The sequence below is a fragment of the Trachypithecus francoisi genome, unplaced genomic scaffold, assembly GCF_009764315.1.
Source record: "Trachypithecus francoisi isolate TF-2019V2 unplaced genomic scaffold, Tfra_2.0 Lachesis_group5, whole genome shotgun sequence".
NCBI classification, from domain to species: Eukaryota; Metazoa; Chordata; class Mammalia; order Primates; family Cercopithecidae; genus Trachypithecus; species Trachypithecus francoisi.
Window position 1 is genome coordinate 134,497,593 of NW_022681470.1, and position 24,381 is coordinate 134,521,973.

General features: G+C 50.2%; 1 protein-coding gene across 1 annotated transcript in view; it reads right to left on the bottom strand.

The window, feature by feature from the left end:
- LOC117075340 (cytochrome P450 4F22) overlaps positions 1-21,628 on the bottom strand; it is a 42,838-nt gene extending 21,210 nt beyond the window's left edge. Inside the window, exons 1-4 of the mRNA XM_033197611.1 lie at positions 21,443-21,628; positions 8,579-8,685; positions 6,865-7,087; positions 2,555-2,699 (exon numbers count right to left, since the gene is read on the bottom strand). Coding sequence (XP_033053502.1) covers positions 2,555-2,699; positions 6,865-7,086 — 367 coding nt within the window. The 5' untranslated portion in view covers position 7,087; positions 8,579-8,685; positions 21,443-21,628. The remainder of the gene's footprint in view (positions 1-2,554; positions 2,700-6,864; positions 7,088-8,578; positions 8,686-21,442) is intronic.
- Between the last annotated feature and the right edge of the window lie 2,753 nt (positions 21,629-24,381).

A 24,381-nucleotide genomic window follows, 5' to 3' on the forward strand; every position in this document is an offset into this window, starting at 1 on the left:
GAAGGAGGAAGAGGAAGAGGAGGAAGAGGAAGAGGAGGAGGAAGAGGGAGAAAGAAGAAGTAGAAGGAGGAGGAGGAGAGGAAGAAGAAGAGAAGGGAGGAGGGGGAAGAGGAGGAGTAGAGAGAGAAATAGAAGGAGGAGGAGAAGAGGGAGGAAGAATAAAGGGAAGGAGGAAAAGAGAAAGAAAAACCATATATTAAAAAGGCAGAAGAAGAGAAACTTTTATTAGTACCTATCTATATTATTTTTTAACTTTTTTAAAATTTTTTTAGAGACAGAATCTCACTCTGTTGCCTATGCTGGATGCAATGGCACAATCATAGGTCACTGCAGCCTCAACCTCTTGGGCTCAAGCAATCCTCCTACCTCAGCCTCCTGAGTAAGTGGGACTACAGGCATGCACCACCACACCTGGCTAATTTTTAAAATTTTTTTGTAAAGATAGGGTCTTGCTCTGTTGCCCAGGCTGGTCTTGAACTCCTGGGTTCAAGTGATCCTCCTGCCGTGGCCTCCCAAAGTGCTGAGATTGCAGGCATGAGCCACTGCATGTGGCCTCTTATCCACATTATATTATTCAGCCTTCACAACTGCATCCATTTTACAGATCAAAACCTGAGACCCAGAGAGGCTAGATAAGTGGCTGGGGTCTCACAGCAGGCATGTGCCAAAGCCAGAATTTGGAGCCAACCCAACTCAGTTCTGGCCCAGGGCTCTTCCCACAAGTTGGTATTCATCCCTCAGAAGAGTCACTTCTCCCTCCCAAGGTCTAGGTTTTCCCCTTAGTTCAATGGGGATCGTCATCCCTTCACAAATGTAATAACGGGAGACAAAGAGGCATCAAGAGGGAATAGCTGCAGAAGGGGAGGATGGCAGCTTCTTCTTTCACAGCTCCTGGGTGGCAGCCCTGGAGATGGTCCCCAGACGCATGTTTGTAGAGGCAAAGCTGGGACAGAGATCCTAAAATTCCTGGAATCCCCCGCTTTTTTTTTTTTTTTTTTTTTTTTTGAGAGACTAAGTCTTGCTCTGTCACCCAGGCTGGAGTGCAGCAGTGGTGCAATCATAGCTCACTGCAGCCTCCAACTGCTGGGCTCAAGCAATCCTCTCACCTCAGCCTCCTGAGTAGCTGGGACTACAGGCACGCACCATCACACATAGCTAATATTTTTAAATGTTTTTGTACATTGATGGAGTCTTGTTAGATTACCCAGGCTGGTCTTAAACTTCTGAGCTCAAGTGATCCTCCCATCTCAGCCACCCAAGTAGCCGGGACTACAGGTGCATATCAGTGCCACTGGGTAATTATTTATTTTTTTCGAGAGACAGGGTCTTACTATGTTACCCAGGCTAGTCTCAAACTCCTGGCCTCAAGCAACCCTCCTGACTCAGCCTCCCAAAGTGTTGAGATTACAGGTGTGAACCGCCACACCTGATCTACTGGAGCTCATTGGTTCATTTGAGAGTGAGCTCTCTCAGGTGTTCTCTGATACCTCTGGAGGTGCCCAGGTAATATGGTTTTGTTGTGTCCCCATCCAAATCTCATTTTGAATGATAGTTCCCATAATCCCCATGTGTCATGGAGGGATCCAATGGGCGGGTAATTGAATCATGGGGGAGATTACCCCCGTGCTGCTGTTTCCATGATAGTGAATGAGTTCTCACGAGATTTGATGAATTTATATGGGGCTTTTCCCCCTTTAACTTGGCACTTCTCCTTCCTGCTGTCATGTGAACAAGGACGTGTTTGCTTCCCCTTCCGCCATGATTGTAAGTTTCCTGAGGCCTCCCCAGCCCTGCGCAACTGTGAGTCAACTAAACCTCTTTCCTTTATAAATTACCCAGTCTAGGGCAGTCCTTTATAGCAGTGTGAGAACGGACTAATACACCAGGTACAGAAGGCCACACTGAGGATCCAGAGTCAGGCTCATGAGGAAGATAGAGCTGGACACAGACATACCCAGGTCCAAAGGGTTACGGCTGAGAATAGGTCTGTCTGGGAAGTCAGGGAAAGACTCCTGGAGGAGGCGGCCATTGGAGCTGGGTGTCGAAGGCTGAGCAAGAGCTTGCCAAGCACACTTGGGAGTCTCACATCTTGGGATAGGTGTGGACTGCACAAGGAAGAAGCAATTCTTCCACATCTCCCTCCCTGCCAGTCAGAGTCAGCCCAAGTGATGACAACAGGCTGCAGGCTGAGTCACCAAGAGTCCTGGCCATAATGGGAGTGTCAGAACCAAATGATGGGAGTGCCATGGCCAGGGATTGAGTAACACTTACTTAACAAAACCATAGGGAACAACTGCCTATCCGAACATGCTTGGCTCTGACTGCCAGATGGATGGACATTCCCTCGAAGTTCCTGGAACTCTTAGTCATTGTCACATCTTTGCCCATACCGTTCTCACAATCTGGATTGCCATTCTTGCTTTGGTGAACTCTTATTCATCCTTCAAAGCCCTATTCAAATGACCCTTCCTCTGGATATTCCACCTGTCTAAAATCTCAGATAGGCTCTGGGAGTTGAGGACTCACACATAGCTCAGAGGCCCAGTGCACCTACCTGAGGCTCCCAAAATGGGCTTGATGTAATCAGGGTGCACCAGAACCAACAGCGGCAGGACAGGTCCCATCCACACCAAGAGTATATGGTGCATGTTGTCTAGTACCTTCTTCTCATCTTGGAGACCTGCCTCATTTGGAAGGTACTGCAAGAGGTAAGGGAGGAGCAATGAGGAGGTACCCAGCCCCAGCTTCCCCCACTGCCTTCCTCCTGCCACCTCCTGTAGTCTCAAAACAAGCCCAATAGTGCTACATGATGATTTTAGGCAGCTGGCTGCACCTCCCTAGGCCTCCATTTCCTCATCTGAAAAAATGGAGAAGAATCAACTCTCCCTCTGAGGGCAGTAGAAAGGATTCATGAAATAACAAAGCGGCCGGGCGCGGTGGCTCAAGCCTGTAATCCCAGCACTTTGGGAGGCTGAGACGGGCAGATCTCGAGGTCAGGAGATCGAGACCATCCTGGCGAACACGGTGAAACCCCGTCTCTACTAAAAAAAATACAAAAAACTAGCCGGGCGAGGTGGCGGGCGCCTGTAGTCCCAGCTACTCGGGAGGCTGAGGCAGGAGAATGGCATAAACCCGGGAGGCGGAGCTTGCAGTGAGCTGAGATCCGGCCACTGCACTCCAGCCTGGGCGACACAGCGAGACTCCATCTCAAAAAAAAAAAGAAAAAAAAAAAAAGAAATAACAAAACAAGAGCCCCAGCATGGGCCTGACACTGGCTGATGTTCAATAGCTAAAAATAGTAGCCAAATGTAGTGGCTCACATCTGTAATCCCAGCACTTTGGGAGGCCAAGGCAAGCTGATCACCTGAGGTCAGGAGTTCGAGACCAGGCTGGACAGCATGGTGAAACACCTTCTCTACTAAAAATACTAAAATTAGCTGGGCTTGGTGGCAGGCGCCTATAATCCCAGCTACTCAGGAGACTGAGACAGGAGAATCGCTTGAACCCAGGAGGCGGAGGTGGCAGTGAGCCGAGATCATGCCATTGCTCTCCAGCCTGGGCGACAAGAGCAAAACTCCATCTCAAAAAAAAACATGCCTGTAATCACAGCTACTCAAGAGGCTGAGGCAGAAGAACCACCTGAGCTTGGGAAGTCGAGGCTGCAGTGAGCTTCGACTCAGCAAGGTCGAATGGTTTTTCTGAAGTTACAAGTTAAGTAGGTGACTGTTCTGGTTTAGGCTCCCCCAGAAGGAAGTCCTGAGACAATGGTTCTAGGGCAGGTAGTTTATTTGGGGGATGATCCCCAAAAACATGGATAGTGAGATAGGGAAAGAAGACCACCAGTAAACAATGAGTTGTCAAGGAAATTACCACCAAGGACAACCAGGGCTCAGTCCCACTGGGGAGCTTTGGAGGACAGAGTAGCATATTGCATCTCAGAGTCATCCCACCTGAGGGCGAGGGAGCTGGGGTATTTATGTACCAATGCCCATCAGTCACTGGCTGAGGGTCACTCCTGGGGGCGTTAATTCCCAAGCTCACAGAACAAACAGTGGCAGAACAGGCACTGGGACTCTAGGCATGCACCACCAAGCCCGGCTAATTTTTAAATTTTTTGTAAAAACTGGGTCTTGCTATGTTGCCCAAGCCGGTCTCAAACTCCCAGGCTCAAGCAATTCTCTTGCCCTGGCCTCCCAATGTGCTAGGATCGCAGGTGTGAGTCACTGTGCCCAGCCTTTATTTCACCTGCAGAATGGGCTCCAGCCACCAGAGACAGCCCCTAGAACGCAGGAGCTGGCAGCTGGACATCAGGCCACCGCATCCAAAAATGGGTTGAGAGGAATATAGGCAAGCTTTGGCATCATCTGCCAAGCTAGTACCTGAACCCAGGCCACCTAGCTACAAAACTGCACTTCCTCACCTGTTGTATGAGGCAGGAAAGCTTCAGGCTCAACGTCAGAAAAATCCAAGTTCAAACCCAACCTCAGGTGCTGTGTGACTTTGAGCAAGACACTTAACCTCTCTGTGCTCAAATCTATAAAAGTATGAATCCATGAAACAGGACACATCCATCCCTACTTCACAGGCTGTGAGAATTAGAGAAGAGCTCAGATACAAAGGAGCCTAACCTAGTGCCTAGCCGGTGATAAGGTTCAGCAATTGCCAAATGAGTAAAGCAACAAATTACCCCTTTCTAGCTCCTGTGTCTCCTTCTCCGTCAGGCTCAGCCCTGGTTGTGTCCACACCCAAGCCTCAATTGCAGCCTCACCCAGCCCCCGTGGGCCCAGGAGCTGGGCTGGACATACAATGTCAAGGCTGTGCTTTAGAGTTGGCCCTGACCGACTCCTTCAGGCACTAGAACCTGGCAACTCCCTCTAGGACAACCATCAAATCCAGAGAGGGTTTTCTAGAGTAAGGGCATTGGAGATGGGGCATGAAAAATGAGTAGAAGGTGATCTAGCAGAGAAAGATACCTGGACAGAGTACAGTTTTGGCAAAGGCCTTGGAGGTGGGAGCCTTGTTACAGGAGTGGGAAGTGATTTTATGGAGCTAGGGAGGGATGGTGGAACAAGTGAGGAGGATGGAGGTTGGAGCCAAAAGGGCCTTGAACACCAACCTTTTTCTGAATGGCAATAGGGAGCCATGGAGGGTGTGTGAGCAGGGGCAGGGATGTGGTTGGATCCAAGAATCCCTCTGGGGCCAGGATGGGAGATGGACTAAAGGGATGAAACTGGAGGTAGGAACTCAAGGAGGAGGCTGGACCATGGACCATCAGAAGAGGACAAGGCCTGAGCAGGGGTGGGGGATGGAAGAAATGAAGGAGAAAAGTCTAAAAGGGAAAGTCCAGCCTATCTCATCCAGAAAGTAGAGGCATCAGAGAGTAGAACTAAAAACAAGGAGGCCAAGCACAGTGGTTCACGTAATGTTAGGAGTTTGCAATTAGCCTGGACAACATGGTGAAACCCTGTCTCTACTAAAAATACAAAAATTAGCCAGGTGTGGGGGCATGGGCTTACAGGCTTGCAGTCACAGTTACTTGGGAAGCTGAGGCAGGAGGATCCCTTGAGCCCAGGAGGTGGAGGCTGCAGTGAGCCATGATTGTACCACTGCACTCCTGCCTAGGTGACAGAGAAAGACCCTGTCTCAAAAAAAAAAAAAAATAAGAAAAAGGAAAAGTCCAACCTATCTCATCTAGAAACTAACTACAGAAACTAGAGGCATCAGAGGGTAGAATTGAGAGCAAGGAGGCTGAAGCTTGACAGGCTGGGTTTGAACCCCAGCTCTGCCACTTACAAGCTGTGTGACCTAAGGTCAGCTACTTAACCTCTCTGTGCCTCAGTAATCTTCCATGCAAAATGGGGCTAGTCAAGGGACCTACTTCCTAGAATTGTCAAGAGAACTGAATGAGTTAATATTTGTTTGGAAAAATACTTGGCACATATCTGCAAAATTAAAAAAGACTCAGCAGGCTGAGGCCAAAGGATTGCTTGAGCTTAGGAGTTCAAGATCAGCCTAGGCAACATAGCAAGACTCTGTCTCAAAAAAAAAAAAAATTCAATGCAATAAAGGGATAAGAGTCCTGACCTGGGACCACAGCATTCAAGGGAGAACAGTGGAACCACATTGAGAATAGGATGTGTTCCCCTCCCCACCTCCATCCCTACCCTGGGATTCCAAACTCCAAAGGTAAAGATACCTGTTGCTACAGTGATAGCTATAAAATTATAGAGAGAGTTCTTTTTTTTTTTTTTTTTTTTCTTAGAGAGACAGGGTCTCACTAGGTCACCCAGGCTAGAATGCAGTGGCGCAATCATAGCTCACTGCAGCCTCAAACTTTCAGGCTCAAACAATCCTCCTGCCTTGGCCTCCCATGTAGCTGGGACTACAGGTGTGTACTAGTGCACTCAGCTAATTTTTGTAGTTTTTCTTATAGAGATGGGTTCTCACTGTGTTGCCCAGGCTAGTGTCAAACTCCTAAGCTCAAGCAATCCTCCTACCTCAGCCTCCCAAGTGGCTGAGACTACAATCATGTACCACCACACCCATCTAATTTTTGTATTTTTTGTAGAGACGGGGTCTCACTATGTTTTCCAAGCTGGTCTCAAACTCCTGGCCTCAAGCAATCCTCCCACCTCAGCCTCCCAAAATAATTCATCTTTAAAGTTAGTTTTGCCTCCTCCCAACTGTGTGACCTTGGATAAACTGCTTGCCCTCTCTGAGCCTCAGCCTCATACCCCATCATATAAATCTGCTGCTAGCCCCAACCAGATTCTTGGGAGGCTGTGGGAAGCGAGCAGGCCCACCATCCTTACCTATTACCCTGCACCTGCCCAGCCCAGCCCAGTCCTGCCTGGCGACACTTACCATGCCCAGGTGGCCCAGCAGCCAGTTGCGCCGGGGAGGCTGGGGGAAGCAGCGCAGCCGGCGGCAGGTGATGTAGAAGCTCCGGCAGAGCCTCAGGAACCGCAGCAGCAGGCGGAACAGGAAGAAGAGCAGGAAGAGGAGAAGGGTGGACACTGCGTATATGCGGAACGTCGTCTTCTCCAGCCCCAGGAGGTGCAGCAGGTGGTCTGTGATGGGCAGCATCCTGGGGACACACAGGGTCAGGGGATCGGTGCCATGCACAAGATGATGACCCATGGGGTCAGGCATGGTGTGCCTAGTGCACAGCAGGTTCCCAGGACACGTGAGTTCCAGACACCAAGGATACCTCTTCATTCCCCAGCCATGACCTCCAGCCAGCTGGACAGATGCACTCCAGCCAGATGCACTCAGGGCCCTGCTCGTATGCTCTTAGCCTTGACTTTTGCAAGGTCACGATCTTGACTTCTCTACCATAGGGCATTCTCTGCCCATGTGTAGCCTGGGAAACCAAGACCCCCCTCCCAAAGGAGCAGCTCTCAACCAATGACTGAGGCTCATTGGTGGATAAATATCCCAGCTCCCTCACCCCTTAGGTGCAATGACCCTGAGGTATAGGTTCCACACTCACTCTAGGCTTCCCCAATGAGATCAAACTCCAGCTGCCCACAGTGGAAACTCCCTATTGGCCACGTCCTTTCCCCCTTTTTCTTTATCTTTTTTTTCAGTCGAGATGAGATTTGCATAACACAAAATTAATCATTTTAAAGGGAATAATTCAGTGGCATTCAGTACATTTACATATCATGCAACTACCACCTCCCTCTAATTTCAGGACTTCTTTCTTTCTTTTTTTTTTTTTTTCGAAAGAAGGTCTCCTCTGTCACCCAGGCTGGAGTGTGCAGTGGCACAATCATGGCTCACTGCAGCCTTAACCTCCCCAGCTCAAGCAATCCTCCCACTTCAGTTTCCCAAGTAGCTGGGACTACAGGTGCATGCCACCAGGCCCAGCTAATTTTTGTATTTTTTTGTAGAGACAGGGTTTTGCCATGTTGCCTAGGCTGGTCTCGAACTCCTGGGCTCAAGCAATCCTCCCGCCTTGGCCTCCCAAAGTGCTGGGATTAAAGGCGTGAGCTACCTCACCCAGCTAGTTTCAGAACATTTTCATTATCCCAAAACAAAACCCCATACCTGTTAGTAGCCACTTCCCATTATCCCTCCCTGGAGTCCCTGGCACCACTAATCTGCTTTCTGTCTCTATGGATTTAAGTATTCTGGATATTTCATATGAATCTATTAAATTCTATGCGGCCTTTTGTGTCTGGCTTCCTTTACTCGGCATCCTGTTTTCGAGGTTCATCCACATTGTACCATCGATCAGAGCTTAATTCCTTGTACTGCTGAGTAATATTCCATTGTATGGATATTCCACATTTCCTTTTTTTTTTTTTTCTTTTGAGACAGGGTCTGGTTCTGTCACTCAGGCTGGAGTGCAGTGGCATGATCACAGCTTGCTCCAGCCTTGACCTTCCAGGCTCATGTGATCCTCCTGTCTCAGCCTCCCAGGTAGCTGGGACAGCAGGTGCGTGCCACCACATCTGGCCCCACATTTTCTTTACTCATTCATCTGTAGATGAACATTTGGGCTGTTTCCACCTTTTGGCTATTATGAAATATGCTACTCTGAACATGTGTGTACATTTATTTGTCTGAGTACCTGTTTTCAATTCTTTTGGGTTCACTTTCTTCTTCCTTGCTGGTATTTTCTGCGATCACTTCCCAAAAAAATTACTTGCACTCAGATCCTTGCTTTAGGGCCAGCACCTAAGGAACCAAAACAAAGCAAGTAGGTAACCATAATATGAATGAAACAGTGAGCAGGCAGGAAAGGCTTGCCATGCGCCATGCACCACCATGCTCCATGCACCACCATGCTCCAGTCAGTACCAGCCTCATCTCAGGGAATCTGATACAGTTTGGATCTGTGTCCCCACCCAAACCTCATGTTGAACTGGAATCCCCAGTGTTGGAGATGGGGTCTAGTGGGAGGTGACTGGATCATAGGGGTGGTTTCTCATTAATGGTTTAGCACCATCCCCTTTGTGAGGTCTTCTAGATAGTGGGTGAGTTCTCATGGGATCTTGTTGTGGGTATTTTGTTTTTTGTTTGGAGATGACAGGGTCCTGCTCTTGTTGCCCAAGCTGGAGTGCAGTGGTGCAATCTCGGCTCACTGCAGCCTCCGCCTCCTGGGTTCAAGCAATTCTCCCATCTCAGCCTTCCATGTAGCTGGGATTACAGGCATGCACCACCATATCCAGCTAGTTTTTAAAATATATTTTGGTAGAGACGGGGTATCGCCATGTTGGCCAGGCTGGTCTCAAACTCCTGACCTCAAGCGATCTGCCCGCCTTGGCCTCCCAAAGTGCTGGGATTACAGGCATGAGCCACCCCTCCCAGCCTGGAATCTCGTTGTTTTTTTTTTTTTTTTTGAGACGGAGTCTCGCTCTGTCACCCAGGCTGGAGTGCAGTGGCGGGATCTCAGCTCACTGCAAGCTCCGCCTCCCGGGTTCACACCATTCTCCTGCCTCAGCCTCCCGAGTAGCTGGGACTACAGGCGCCCGCCACCTCACCCGGCTAGTTTTTTGTATTTTTTAGTAGAGACGGGGTTTCACCGTGTTAGCCGGGATGGTCTCGATCTCCTGACCTCGTGATCCGCCCGTCTCGGCCTCCCAAAGTGCTGTGATTACAGGCTTGAGCCACCGCGCCCAGCCGGAATCTCGTTGTTTAAAAGTATGCAGCACCGGCCAGGCGCGGTGGCTCAAGCCTATAATCCTAGCACTTTGGGAGGTTGAAGCAGGCAGATCACTTGAGGTCATGAGTTTGACAGTAGCCTGGCCAACATGGTGAAACCCTGTCTCTACTAAAAATACAAAAAATTAGCCAGGCATGGTGGCAGGTGCCTGTAATCCCAGCTACTCGGGAGGCTGAGACAGGAGAATCGCTTGTACCTGGGAGGCTGAGCTTGCAGTGAGCTGAGATCCGGCCACTGCACCCAGTGGGTGCAGAGCGAGACTCCGTCTCAAAAAAAAAATAAATAAATAAATAATAATAAAAATTTTTTAAAATGAAAAAAGAAAGAAAGAAAGATAAAGAGAAAAAAGAAAAACAGAAAAAAAATAAGCCGATCACAAAAGGACAAATACTGTATGATTCCACTTGTATGAGGTCCCTGAAGTAGTCAAATTCATACAAACATGAAGTCAAATAGGGGTTTCCAGGGGTGCAGGGGAAGGAGAATGAGGAATTAGTGTGTCGTGGGGATGGAGTTTCAGTTTGGAAAGATGAAAAAATTCTGGAAATGGATGGTAGGAATGGTTGCACAACACTGAATTTGCTTAATGTCACTGAACTGTACACTTAAAAATGGCGAAGATGGCCAGGCGCAGTGGTGCGCGCCTGTAATCCCAGCACTTTGGGAAGCCAAGGCGGGTGGATGACTTGAGGCCAGGAGTTCGAGACCAGCCTGGCCAACATAGTGAAACCTCATCTCTACTAAAAGTACAAAAAGTAGCTGGGTGTGGTGGTGATTGCCTGTAGCCCCAGCTACTTGGGAGGCTGAGGCAGGAGAATGACTTAAACTCGGGAGGCAGAGGCTGCAGTGAGCTAAGATAGTGCCACTGCATTCCAGCCTGGGCGACAGAGCGAGATTTCGTCTCAAAAAAAAAAAAAAAAAAAAAAAGGCTAAGATGGTAAATTTCATGGTGTATGTGTTTTGCCACAATTAAATTTTTTTTTTTTTTTTGTGAGACTGAGTCGCTCTGTCACCCAGGCTGGAGTGCAGTGGCCGGATCTCAGCTCACTGCAAGCTCAGCCTCCCAGGTTTACACCATTCTCCTGCCTCAGCCTCCTGAGTAGCTGGGACTACAGGCGCCCGCCACCTCACCCAGCTAGTTTTTTTGTATTTTTAGTAGAGACGGGGTTTCACCATGTTAGCCAGGATGGTCTCGATCTCCTGACCTCATGATCCGCCCGTCTCGGCCTCCCAAAGTGCTGGGATTACAGGCTGGAGCCACCGCGCCCGGCCTAAAAATTTTAAAAACACAAAACGAGTCACTGTGGCAGCACCTGTAATCCCAGCTGCTAAAGAGGCAGAGGCAGAAGGATCACTTGAGCCCAGGAGTTGGAGGCTACAGTGCTCTATGTTCACACCTGTGAACAGACCCTGTGCTCCAGCCTGGGCAACACAGCTAGAACTCATCTCTGAAAAAAATACAGACCAGCTGGTGTAAGTGATATTTCCTTTGGAAAGTCCAGAGTAGGGATAGGGATGAGGAGGAAGCAGCTTCCCAAATGGAAGTACAAGGAACTCCAAGTCACAGGTCCCAGGCAGACGCTCCAAACTCGAGATGCTGATGTGCAACTGGGCTGCTTCTCACACAGGCAACTCCAGGTAACCTGCTCCATAGGAAGCAACTGTGAGTATTTATTTCCCTTTTCTTCTTTTGAGACAGGGTCTTGCTCTGTTGCTCAGGCTGGAGTGCAGTGATACGATCATAACCCACTGCAGCCTTGAACTCCTGGGTTCAAGGGATCCTTCCACCTCAGCCTCCTGAGAGTAGCTAGAACTACAGGCATGTACCACCATGCCCAGCTAACTTTTTAAATTTTTTGTAGAGATGGGGGGAGGGGGGTCTTGCTATATTGCCCAGGCTGGTCTTGAACTCCTGGCCTTAAGCATTTCTCCCATCTCCACCTCCCAAAGTCCTGGGATTAGAGGAGTGAGCCACCGCGCCTGGCAGTGGTATTTCTTTCCATACCAGTTTAATGATGGGTAATGATTATCTCTAGCAATGCTGGTGAAGCCAGCTAGTGATAATTACTACTAATTAGAACTTTTCACTAAGTGCTGTTTTCGTTTTCTTTTTTCTTTTTGAGATGCAGTCTCGCACCGTAGCCCAGGCTGGAGTACAGGAGTGTGATCCTGGCTCACTGCAACACCCACCTCCCGGGTTCAAGCAATTCTCCTGCCTCAGCCTCCCAAGTAACTGGGATTATAGGCGCGCACCACCACGCCCGGCTAATTTTTATATTTTTTAGTAGAGACAGGGTTTCACCACGTTGGCCAGGCTGGTCTTGAACTCTTGACCTCAGGTGATCCACCTGTCTTGGCTTCCCAAAGTGCTGGGATTACAAGCGTGAGCCACCACATCCGGCACATTAAGCTCTCTTACAGACATTTCTTTAGCATGCAGTGGGCAAATACTTTCTGAGCCCTAGCGATGTGTCTAGCTCAGTTCTAGGCACTGAAGATATGATGGTGAGCAAGACAGACATGGCCCTGGCTCTTGAGAAAGCAGACCAATTACAGACACAATGCAATGCGATATAAGTACACATGTCATGAAGGAGGACAAGTGGAGCGAGGGTAGAGATTGAATCATAACCCCACGAAAGACACTATTTCCTAATCTTTAGAACTTGTGAATGTGACTTTATACGCCAGAGTCTTCTTTACAGATGCAAATAAGTTAAGGATTTTTTTGTTTTTTTGAGACAGGGTCTCGCTCTGTCGGCCAGGCTGGAGTGCAGTGACACAAAAACACAGCTCACTGCAGCCTCAACCTCCTGGACTCAAGTGGTCCTCCTGCCTCAGCCTCCTGAGTAGCTGGGACTACAGGCATGTGCCATCACTCCAACTAATATTTTTAATTTTTGTAGAGATCGGGTCTCACTATTGTTGCCCAGGCTGGCCTCGAACTGCTGGCCTCAAGTGATCCTCCTGCCTCAGGCTCCCAAAATGCTGGGATTACAGGCGTGAGTCACCGCACTTGGCCAAATTAAGAATCTTGATCTGGGGAGATGATCCTACATTCTCCAGGAGAGACTTAAATGCAACCCTTATAAGAAAGAAGCAGGCTGGGCATGGTGGCTCATGACTTTAATCCCAGCACTTTGGGAGGCTGAGGTGGGCAGATCACTTGAGCTCAGGAATTCGAGACCAGCTTGGCCAACATGGCGAAACCCCATCTCTACTAAAAATATAAAAATTAGCCGGGCATGGTGGCAGGTGCCTGTAGTCCCAGCTACTCAGAAGGCTGAGGCAGAAGAATCGCTTGAACCTGGAAGGCAGAGGTTGCAGTGCACCGAGATCACACCCCTGCACTCCAGCTTAGGTGACAGAGTGAAACCTTGTCTCAGAAAAAAAAGGCAGAGGGAGATTTGACATGCAGAAGAGAAGAAGGCCATGTGAGGATGGTGAGGATGGAGGCAGAGATTCAAGTGATGCGTCCACAAGCCAAGGAACCACCAGAAGCTGAAAGAGGCAAGGAAGAGACCCTCCCCCAGAGCCTTCAGAAGGAGCGCGGCCAGGCCGGGTGCAGTGGCTCACGCCTGTAATCCCAGCACTTTGGGAGGCCAAGACGGGCTGATCACGAGGTCAGGAGTTCAAGACCAGCCTGGCCAAGATGGTGAAACCCCCGTCTCTACTAAAAACACAAAAAATTAGCCAGGCACAGTGGCAGGCACCTGTAATCCCAGCTACTCGGGAGGCTGAGGCAGGAGAACCACTGGAACTCTCAGGGCGGAGGTTGCAGTGAGCCGAGATCACCCAACTGCAATCCAGCCTGGGTGACAGAGTGAGACTCTGTCTCAAAAAAAAAAAAATGAAGAAGAAGAGGAAGAGGAAGAGGAAGAGGAAAAAGGAAGAAGGAAGAAGGAAGAAGGAGAAGGAGAAGGAGAAGGAGAAGAATTAATTAAAAAAAAAGAAAGAGCACAGCCAATACTTGGATTTCAGACTTCTGGCCTCCAGCACTGTGAGAGAATAAGTGTGCATTGTCTTCAGCCACTGAGTTTGTGGTCATTTTGTTACAGCAGCCACAGGAAACTCATACGCAGGTTAAGGGAATGGGGAACAATCCCTTTAGAAAAGGTGGTCCAGGAGGGCTTCTTGGAGGACGGGTCTGGGAGCAGAGACCTAAGTGAAGGGAGGGACTTGAAGTGAGAGTCTTGCTCTGTCGCCCAGGCTGGAGTGCAGTGGCACGATCTCGGCTCAATGCAGGCTCGGCTTGCTGGGTTCACGCTGTTCTCCTGCCTCAGCCTTCCGAGTAGCTGGGACTACAGGCACCTGCCACCAAGCCTGGCTAATTTTTTTGTGTTCGTAGTAGAGACGGGGTTTCACTGTGTTAACCAGGATGGTCTCGATCTCCTGACCTTGTGATCCGCCCGCCTCAGCCTCCCAAAGTGCTGGAATTACAGGCTTGAGCCACATGCCCGGCCAAGACTTTCTTTTTAAATGCATGCTTGTACTTGTGCACACACACACACACACACACACAGACACAAACATACACAATGAACATCTGGATTCTATGTCTGCCTCCTCACTGATTGGCTATGTGGCCTGGTCCTCAGTTTCCCTGTTTGTACCTGGGGGTGACTATAAAAAGATCATTTCTGGGTCCACACCAGTGTGACCTTTTCACCTGCAGCCCAGTCAGGGGGTGTGGGCCCCAAAGCTCATCTTGGCAGGCTCAAAAGTGCTGACAGGAAGTCAACATATTCAGCCAACAGGGGTCACATGAATCATCACATCCACCCCCAGGAGCCACCTGGCTGCAGTTTAGTTCCCATCCCAGCCACCGCAATCCCCTTTCTAACAGCCTGTGACTCCCATACTCTAACACCCTCCATGGCTCCCTACTCCCCTCAGCCTGACATCCAAAGCCCTTCAGGAACTCACTCCTGCCCATCCTCCACTTCAGCCTCAAAAAGTCCCCTCCTCTGGCTGAGCACAGTGGCTCACGCCTGTAATCCCAGCACTTTGGAAGGCCGAGGCGGGTGGATCACTTGAGGTCAGGAGTTCAAGACCAGCCTGGCCCACATGGCGAAACCCCGTCTCTACTAAAAATACAAAAATTAACCGGGCATGATGGCAGGCACCTGTAGTCCCAGCTACTCAGGAGGCTGAGGCAGGAGAATCGCTTGAGCCTGGGAGGCAGAGGTTGCAGTGAACCGAGATCATGCCATTACACTTCAGCCTGGGTGAGACAGTGAGACTCTGTCTCAAAAAACAGTCCCCTTCTCAGTCTGCTTTGAGCCCTTCTTTCTTCACCCAGTTTGTAAATGTTGGGGCTTCTTAGAGCCACATTGTCTCCCCTTTCCTCTGTGCCCACAATCCTGAGGATCTCACCCCTCCCGTGGTTTCAGCAATCCTGTCTCAAAGGCAATTCCCATGTCTCAGTGTCCAACACTGCCAGGTCCAGCCAGCTCCTGAACATCACCCTGGGGACATCTCCTAGACCCTCCGATTCACCTCACCCTCTTCCTCCCTCTTTCAGCCACATCCAATCTGTTGCCAGGTCCTGCCAGTTGTCCATCCTAAACATCTTCAGAATCCATTCATCCTTCTCCATCCCCATCATCCCAACCCACATCAGGTCAGCACTGCAGTGGCCCCTTCCCACTAGTCCCCAGAGTTCCATCCTTTCTCCCTGCAAGAAATCCATTCTGCACACACAGCCAGAGGGATCTTCCTCACATTAAATCAGATCATGAACCTCCCCTGCTCAAAATTCTCCCATGGCTCCCCACGTTGCTCTAAATGAAATTTAGACTCCTTCGTTGTCACAGTTTTTCTTTTAGAGACAGAGTCTTGCTGTGTCACCCAGGCGGAAGCGGAAGTGTAGTGGTGCGATCATAGCTCACTGCAGCCATAAACTCCTGAGCTCAAGAGATATGATACCATATAAAATTTTCTTTCTTTCCTTCTTTCTTTCTTTTTCTTTTTCTTTTTTTTTTTTTTTTTTTTGACAGAATCTCGCTCTGTCACCCAGGCTGGAGTGCAATGGCACAGTCTTGGCTCACTGCAACCTCCGCCTCCCAGGTTCAAGCAATTGTCTGCCTCAGCCTCCAGAGTAGCTGGGATTACAGGCATGCGCCACCACACCCAGTTAGTTTTTGTATTTTTAGTAGAGACGGGGTTTCACCATCTTGGCCAGGCTGGTCTTGAACTCCTGACCTCGTGATCCACCCGCCTCAGCCTCCCAAAGTGCTGGGATTACAGGCGTGAGGCTGGTCTTGAACTCCTGACCTCGTGATCCACCCGCCTCAGCCTCCCAAAGTGCTGGGATTACAGGCGTGAGTCACCGTGCCCAACGACACTATATAAAATTTTAATTTGAGAGTTTCTCATCTGTATCTAGTTATATTGCATAATTTGGAAACTTCTCTGAAACTGACTTTATCAATAATCTAATCAACAAAGATCGTATCCACGTGTATGTGGTTAGACATTTTTATTTCATTGACTAACCCAGGACCATTTCAGTGATGCAAATTGTGTGCCCTCTGGTTCAGCTGAAACAGTCCTGGACTTTCAAAAATCTTGAATAAGTCTCCCACAGTTGTACAAATTGGACAATTTAGGAATTTAAAACTTTAGATGATCATTTGGTTCCATTTTTATTTTATTTTTATTTTTGTTAATGCAAATAGGACTTAAATGAACTTTGATCTCCATTTTAAATATTATTTTTAAAAATCGTGTATCTATGCATACGACTCTTGAGCACTTAGCTTTCACTACAATACAGGATATGATCGCCATGTAGTTCACATAAACCTGCAGGCTGATTTTCCAGAGTGCTCGATACTGTTAATTACATCTCCATTAGGGCTAAAAAAAATGACCTATGTTTCTCTATATAGCTGTGTTGCTTTTGATGCTGTGTTACTGTACACAGAAGTGTGTGCACTGGGCCGGGCGTGGTGGCTCACACCTGTAATCCCAGCACTTTGGGAGACCGAAGTGGGGCGGATTGCCTGAGCTCAGGAGTTCGCGACCAGCCTGGACAACACGGTGAAATCCCATCTCTACTAAAATACAAAAAATTAGATGGGCTTGGCAGTGTGTGCTGTGGTCCTAGCTACTCGGGAGGCTGAGGCAGGAGAATCGCTTGAACTCAGGAGGCAGAGGTTGCAGTGAGCCAAGATCGTGCCACTGCACTCCAGCCTGGGTGACAGAGATTCCGTCTCAAAAAAATAAAAACGAAAAAAGAAGTGTGTGCACTGAGGCTCTGTGTGTGGTCCGTATGGAAAGCCTGGTACCCCTGCGAGTTAAGTACTACCTCCATTCATTGTTCACGCTGGAATTTTTCTCCCCATGGTATGTAAGTAAAACTTAATGTTTGTTACCAATAAATGGTAATCCTAAAAAAAAAAAAGAAAAGAAAAGAAAAGAAAAAAGAGAGAGAGAAAGCTTTGAGGACCCAGGAGAAATGGTGGCAGCCTCTGGAGAGGGCCTGAAGGAACTCAGGGCAAGGGTGGAAGGGAAACTTAAGTCTACTGTCCACTTTTTCTAGTCCTTTTGGTTTCCTATACCATGAGCACATGTCACCCATTCAAAAAAATTTAATCAATTATAAAAATTCATTAGTTTACTGCACAACACAAAGAGTGAATCCTAATGTAAACTATGGAGTTAGTTAATGGAGGAAAGGTATCAGCCGGGTGAAGTGGCTCATGCCCATAATCCCAGCACTTTGGGAGGCCAAGATGGGAGGATCACTTGAACCAAGGAGTTTGAGACCAGCCTGTGCAACATAGTGAGACTCCATCTCTACTAAAAAACAAAAAAATCAGGCCAGGCACGGTGGCTCATGCATGTAATCCCAGCACTTTGGGAGGCCGAGGAAGGAGGATCACTTGAGGTCAGAATTCAAGACCAACCTGGGCAACATGATGAAACCCTGTCTCTCCCAAAAACAAAAAAATTAGCTGGGCATGGTGGTGGATGCCCGTAGCCCCAGCCACTTGGGAGGCTGAGGCGGAGGTTGCAATGAGCCAAAATCACATCACTGCACTCCAGCCTGGGGGACAGAGTAAGACTCTATCTCAAAACATAAATTAATTTAATTTAATGTGCACTTTTGACTCCAACAGGCCTGGGTTCAAATCTCAGCTCTCCTCTTCCCTAGGTTGTTAGCAGCCTTGGGTGAACCCAGTCCCTGCCATCAGCCTCCCTTTGCCAATCTGTGAAATGGGTTGATAGTAACAGGACCTAACCCCTAAGGTTGTTTAGGACGGCTCAGTGAAATGAGGTATGGAAAGGCCTTGTCACGTAGCTCACAAAATGTTAGCCATGATGACTACTGCTATTATTGCTATTTGATAGAAGTGAGAGCAGTTCAAAGGTGGCACCCTCAGAATGCTGTGGGCGGCTGGCATGCCCACTCCCTACCTACACCAGCCCCCGATCTCATCCAGCAGGCCAGCCTTGGCAGAGGTGGCCCTGCCCTGCCGGGGCCCGCATGATCTGGCGGTGGTGAAAGCCAGTGACTGACTCTGTGTCCCGGCCCACGCCTAGGGTGCGCCGGTTTGTCAGGTTGGCCCAGCCATTCACCAGCTAAGGACTTGTTATACAAGGTGTGTGGGCTCCCAAGAAGGAATGCAGGGCATGGACCCAGGCCGATGCCAGGTATCAGATACGTGCCTCTTCTTGAACTGCAGGGGCTGGGACCAGCCAGAAGCCTGACAGAAGAGCACCCCAACGCTGGCCCCATCACCCTACATCCCAGCCCTCCTTTTCACTCCAAGCCTTTAGTCAAGGCAGCCTGCTCCCATCCACACTGATTCATGGTACCACCTTGACTTCCTCAACATCAGAGGGCTGGCTTACCCCGGAGACTCATACATTCCCCCAAAGTGCCAGACCGCAGAAGGCCGGAGCTGAGAGGGGCCTTCTAAGTTGTTTTGTTGTTGTTGACTATTTTTTTGGGGGGTTTTTTTTTTGTTGTTGTTTTTTAGACAGGGTCTTGCTCTGTCCTTCAGGCTGGAGTGCAGTGGTGTGATCTTGGCTCAATGCAGCCTCCCCCTCCTGGGCTTGAGTGATCCTCCCACGTCAGCCTCCTGAGTAGCTGGGACTACAGGCGCCTGCCACCATGCTCAGCTAATTTTTTTTATTCTTTTGTTAAAAAAAATTAATAAAGGGCCGGGCACGGTGGCTCACACCTGTAATCCCAGCACTTAGGGAGGCCAAGGCAGGAGGATCACCTGAGGTCGGGAGTTCGAGACCAGCCTGACCAACATGGAGAAACCCCATCTCTACTAAAAATACAAAATTAGCTGGGTGTGGTGGCACATGCCTGTAATCCCAGCTACTCAGGAGGCTGAGGCAAGAGAATAGCTTGAACCGGGGAGGCAGGGGTTGCAGGGAGCCGAGATCGCGCCATTGCACTCCAGCCTGGGCAACAAGAGCAAAACTCCATCTCAAAAAAAAAAAAAAATTAATATAGGGTATCCCTATATTCCCCAGGCTGGTCTCAAACTCCTGGGCTCAAATCATCCTCCAGCCTTAGCCTCCCAAAGTGCTGGGATTACAGGTGTGAGCCACCGTGCCCAGCCTGGCTTCTAGGTCTTGAGTCTCCACTCAGCACTCTAAATTTCTAAGGTTCTGAGAAAGAGCTTCAGAGTCATTTATGACTAATGAGGGCAGGGCCGAGTTGGCAAATGGGGTAAAGGAGACAGTCCTATCGCAGCTTTGATCATATTCAAACCTTTTGCTAAAAATTTCCTTGGCCCAAAGGGGATCTTGGCAGAAAAAGAAGTTTCAAAACCTAATAATCTAGACCATTGCAGGACTGTAATTGTTTCTGCCCACCATCCCAAGTATGGCCACACCTGGACATGAGCCTCAGAAAAGATTCTATAAAGCTCTGCCTCTTTGCTGTGTTACCTCCGGTGAGTGTCTGCACCTCTCTGAGCCTCGATTTCTTCATCCATTAAGACAGAAGCCCTATTTACCCACCTCACGGGGCTGCAATCTTCCAGGCACACAGTAAGCCTTTGATCAATGATACCTCTCATTACTGTTGGTGCTGCCATCATGTTCATTATTGTGACCTGGCCATCTGGGGTTTGGAGAATCAGGTCCAAGGTTTATCAACAAGGAGAGATGAGTCAGGCGCAGTGGCTCATGCCTGTAATCCCTGCACTTTGGGAGGCTGAGGCAGGTGGATCACTTGAGCCCAAGAGTTCAAGACCAGCCTGGGCAACATGGTGAAACCCCATCCCTACTAAAAATACAAAAATTAGACAGGAGTGGTGGTGCATGCCTGTAGTCCTAGATACTCAGGAGGATGAGGTAGGAGGATTGCTAGAGCCCAGGAGGTCGAGGCTGCAGTGAGCTATGATTATGCCACTGTACTCCTGCCTGGGCAACAGAGTGAGACCCTGTCTCAACAAGAAAGGAAGGAAGGAAGGAAGGAAGGAAGGAGGAAGGAAGGAAGGAAGGAAGGAAGGAAGGAGGGAGGGAGGGAGGGAGGGAGGGAGGGAGGGATGGGTCCCATTCCCTGAATGCCTCTCAAGTCATCCAAGCCCCTCTGCAGATACCAACCTGGGTCACCACCGGACACCAGTCCAGAGTTAATGTTACCATTCAGAAACCCAAGCTGGGCTATTTGGTGATGCCGGGGACGTCGAAAAGTGGCCCGGGACTTTGGGGTCAAACAGGGCTTGTTGTTTTCAAATCCCAGCTCTCCCACTGGACACTGGGTGTCTCCCACTGGACACTGGCCCTCAGTTTCCTTGCCTGTGAAATGAGGGTGGTAGGGAAGATTTGGGGAGGTTCCTCCTCTTTGGGGTTTGGAGTTACTCAAGGAAGAGTTTGATGCTGCCAACCCTGGCTGGGCACAACTCCAGGACCCAGAAATAAGGGGTGGGGCAAGGGGCACAGGGTAGGAGGAATTTTGGGTGCGGGGCTAGCCCTGGCCATCTCCTTTGCCTATGGGGCGGTGAGAGACACACAATGAGTGCATGCATTAGGGGTGAGCGGGCAGATGAACGAGGTGAGATGCCCTGAGCCTGGGCCTCTCCAGCTTGAGACTCCTCAGGTGGCCAGCCTCGGCCACCCTGCATACCCAGGCTTCGCCAGGTCCCTAGGAGACCAGAAAACATCATCCTTTCAGCATCTATCAGACGAACATCACCCGGGACCAACCCCAGGACCTCACACAACCCTCAGAGCCAACTCTGGGCGCCAGAAAAACACCGTCTTTTCATAGAGGGGCTCCGCGTCTGGCGTGGATGGGCAGAGGGTCCCCGAGAGCAGTTGGACCACACGCCTAACCCCATTGGTTGAACGTACAGCCTCCCCTTCAAGACAACGTACAGTGGTGAAATCTCACGGCGAATCCCCATTCAGCCCCAAAGAGGCGTCCCGGGGCGGGGGCTTGAACCCATCTGGGATGTCCTGACCACGAGAGGGGTCTTCTGGAGGCCCCTCCCTATCACAGAAACCCAGAGAAAAGGATGCGCTAGGACTCCCAGGCGCACACAGAAGAAAAAAAAAACCGCACAAATGCAGCAAACGTCGGGGACACACCCACGTGCCCCTCTCCCCGCGAGTGCCCCGGGCATGCAGCCCCGTCCTGGGTCCTGGGGGATCCCCGTGGCTGGCTGCGTTCCCCCCGACGCCGCGCGCAGACCTTTGCCCTCGCCCGGCCAGCACCAAACCTCGCGAGCCTCGGGTTGCAGCGCAGCGTCGCGGCTGCGCTCGGGTTACAGCCCCCATCACGCGCGCACTCACCCGCGAATCTTAGCCTCCTGCCCTCGATCCGGATCCACCGGCGCCACTACCTGGGATCTGACCGTGCCGTCCCACGGCCCAACCCTTTAACCCCGCCCGGCCGCGCCAAGGGGTCCGCCCCGCCGGATACCCCGCCCCGGGCCCCCGCAGGGCTCTGGGCGGGGACGCCAGCGCTTCCCCCAGAAAAGCGGGGAACAAGAAATAGGAGTGTGGAGGGGTGGAGAGAGATATAAAGAGAAAGAGACTGAGACTGAGATGGAGAGACGGAGAGAGATAGAGACTTGGACACCGATAAGTCCCAAACCATCAGGTTCCCCGCCCTCCTGCCGCTGCTGGGCCGCATTAGCGCCCAAGTCCAGCTCTGGACCACACTCCTCCCACACCAACACCCCCCATGGCCCTTACTTCCAGGTTTGCTCCCAAGCTTGGACAGCGATCCCTAAACCATCAACCCCTGGGGCCCCACTGACCCCTCCAGAAGCCTTCTCTGGAGCCCTCAGGAATTCTCTGGCTCCCCCAGTCCTTGGGAACCAGCCCTTCCCCTCTCTCTGGATCCTGAGCCTAACCTCTCCCCCGCACCCACCCCTGGAGGCTCTGCAGCCTGCAACACCCTCTTCCTCCAGGAAGACCTCCAGCCTCAACAAGCAGCACCAGACTGGTTCTGCTCCCCGCGCACCACTCCTCCCCACCCACTGCCAGACACCTTGACCCTCCGGCCAGGATGTTGTCCTTGGCCACCCATCTGCTCCAAATGTGTCCAGACAAAGTCAGCTCCGCCTCTGGATGTGTCTGTCCTCCTGGGTCGGTGGGTGGATGTGTGGCTGACCTCAGCAAGTGGACAGACAGATGAGAAGACAAGAATCTCCACTTGCCCCAGCAGGTGGTAAACTTAGAAGACTTCCTTATCCCTCTTTTTTTCCAATAATACTCTCTCACTTGGTGCTGGGCCCTTGGGAAGAGGGCGTGGAAGGTGTGGGGCATGTCTCCAGGTGAAGAAGAGGAGACACAAGTAATTGAAGTTTTGCTGCTTGGAGGAGGCAGACATGAGGTCAGGGAAGGCGACGTGCAGGATGTGACATTTGAGCTGGGACTGCAGGGAGAGGTTGGATTTCAACAAGTGCAGAAGAGGGGGTAGGGCTCAAGCACAGAGAAACTGGAGGGTGTGACTTAGCAGGTGGCTTTCCCTGGCCTTGGAGTGTGAGAGGTGTGGAGGCTGGAGGGATGCAGGAGTTGACTGTGAAGGCCAGTTTGAATGGCTGGGTCTTGATCTGGTGGGCAGTGGGGAGCCATGGATGGCGCTTGAGTAGGGGAGGTGCCCCCTGTTAGTTGATTGGTCTCATTCTATCATCCAGGCTGGGATGACTCCTGGGCTCAAGCCATCCTCCTGCCTCAGCCTCCTGAGTAGTTGGGACTACAGACACATGCCACCACACCCAGCTAATATTTTTTTCATTTTTTTAGAGATAGTGTCTCACTATGTTGTCCAGGCTAGTCTCAAATTCCTGGGCTCAAGCCATTCTCCCAACTCCTAGAACTTTAAAAAATAATTATTTATATGTATATGTATCTTTAATTTTTTTTTACTTCTGAGGAAGAGCTTATTTTTATTAATTTTTTATTCATAATTAACACAGCATTAAAGCCTATTTTTTAGGGATATGAATTTTGTTTTGCCAATAATTCTGGCCAAGGCAGAACTTACTAGCACTTTAGAAAATGCAAAGATTCACATAGAGTGAAGTTTGAGAGGGACCCCTGCAGTGGCTGCAGGGGACAGAGACAAAGGGTGGGGGTAGCTGAGACCCAGGAGGGGATTAAGGATGAGGTCCCGGAGGTCATCTCTGTTGGCCACTGGCTAAATACGGGGTTCTAGGGAAGAGAGAAGGAAAAGAAGGCATCTGCCTGACTTCCCTGCTCTCAAAGAGCTGGAGACCAGGAAAGAGGAGTAAGTGAAAGAGTCGACAGCACTAAGAGTGGGCTTCGTGGATGTGTGGCCTTGCGCTAGTCACATGGCTGCTCTGAGCCTCCATCTCCCTATGGATAAAATACAGGAGAAGCCCACGTGATGAGGTGGTGTTCAGCCCCACTCCTGGCACAGAGCACAGGCTGGACAAACATCAGCTGTTTGAGTTTGCAGTTGATTGGGGCCATCCCAGCAGAGCACAGTTTTCCGCCAGGGAATGTTTAGCAACATCAGGAGATCACACTGCTGGGTGGGGGGCGGAGGTAGGGGTGGGGGAATTGGGGGTGGTGCAACTGACATCTGGTGGGTGAATGCCAGAGATGCTATTCAACATCCTGCAATGCACAGAACACCCCCACCCCCAAAGAATAATCCAGCCTCAAATGTTGACAGTGTTAAGAAAAGATTGGGAAATCATGGGTCACCTTCAGTCTAAAAGTCTCGTGGGATGACATTCAGGGAGACACCCAGGAGGCGGCTGGGCTCAGTATGAGGGCACCTCCTGAGAAGTGCATCTGTGAATCACCTGCCTTGGGAAGACGGTGGATGACATGGCAGTAGGTCAGTGAGATCACTCAGGAGGGAGGTGGGCAGAGAAGAGGAGGGGAGGGTAGAAGTGGGACTCACAGCCACCTTTTTTTTTTTTTTTTAAGATGGAGTCTCCCTCTGTCGCTCTGTTGCCCAGGCTGGAGTGCAGTGGCACAATCTTGGCTCACTGTAAACTTCACCTCCCGGGGTCAAGCGACTCTCCTGCCTCAGCCTCCCGAGTGGCTGGGATTACAGGCGCACATCACCATGCCCATCTAATTTTTGTATTTTTAGTAGAGACGGGGTTTCGCCATGTTGGCCAGGCTGGTCTCAAACCCCTGACCTCAGGTGATCCGCCTGCCTTGGCCTACCAAAGTGCTGGGATCACAGGCATGAGCCACCACGCCTGGCCTTTTTTTTTTTGAATGAGACAGAGTCTTGCTCTGTC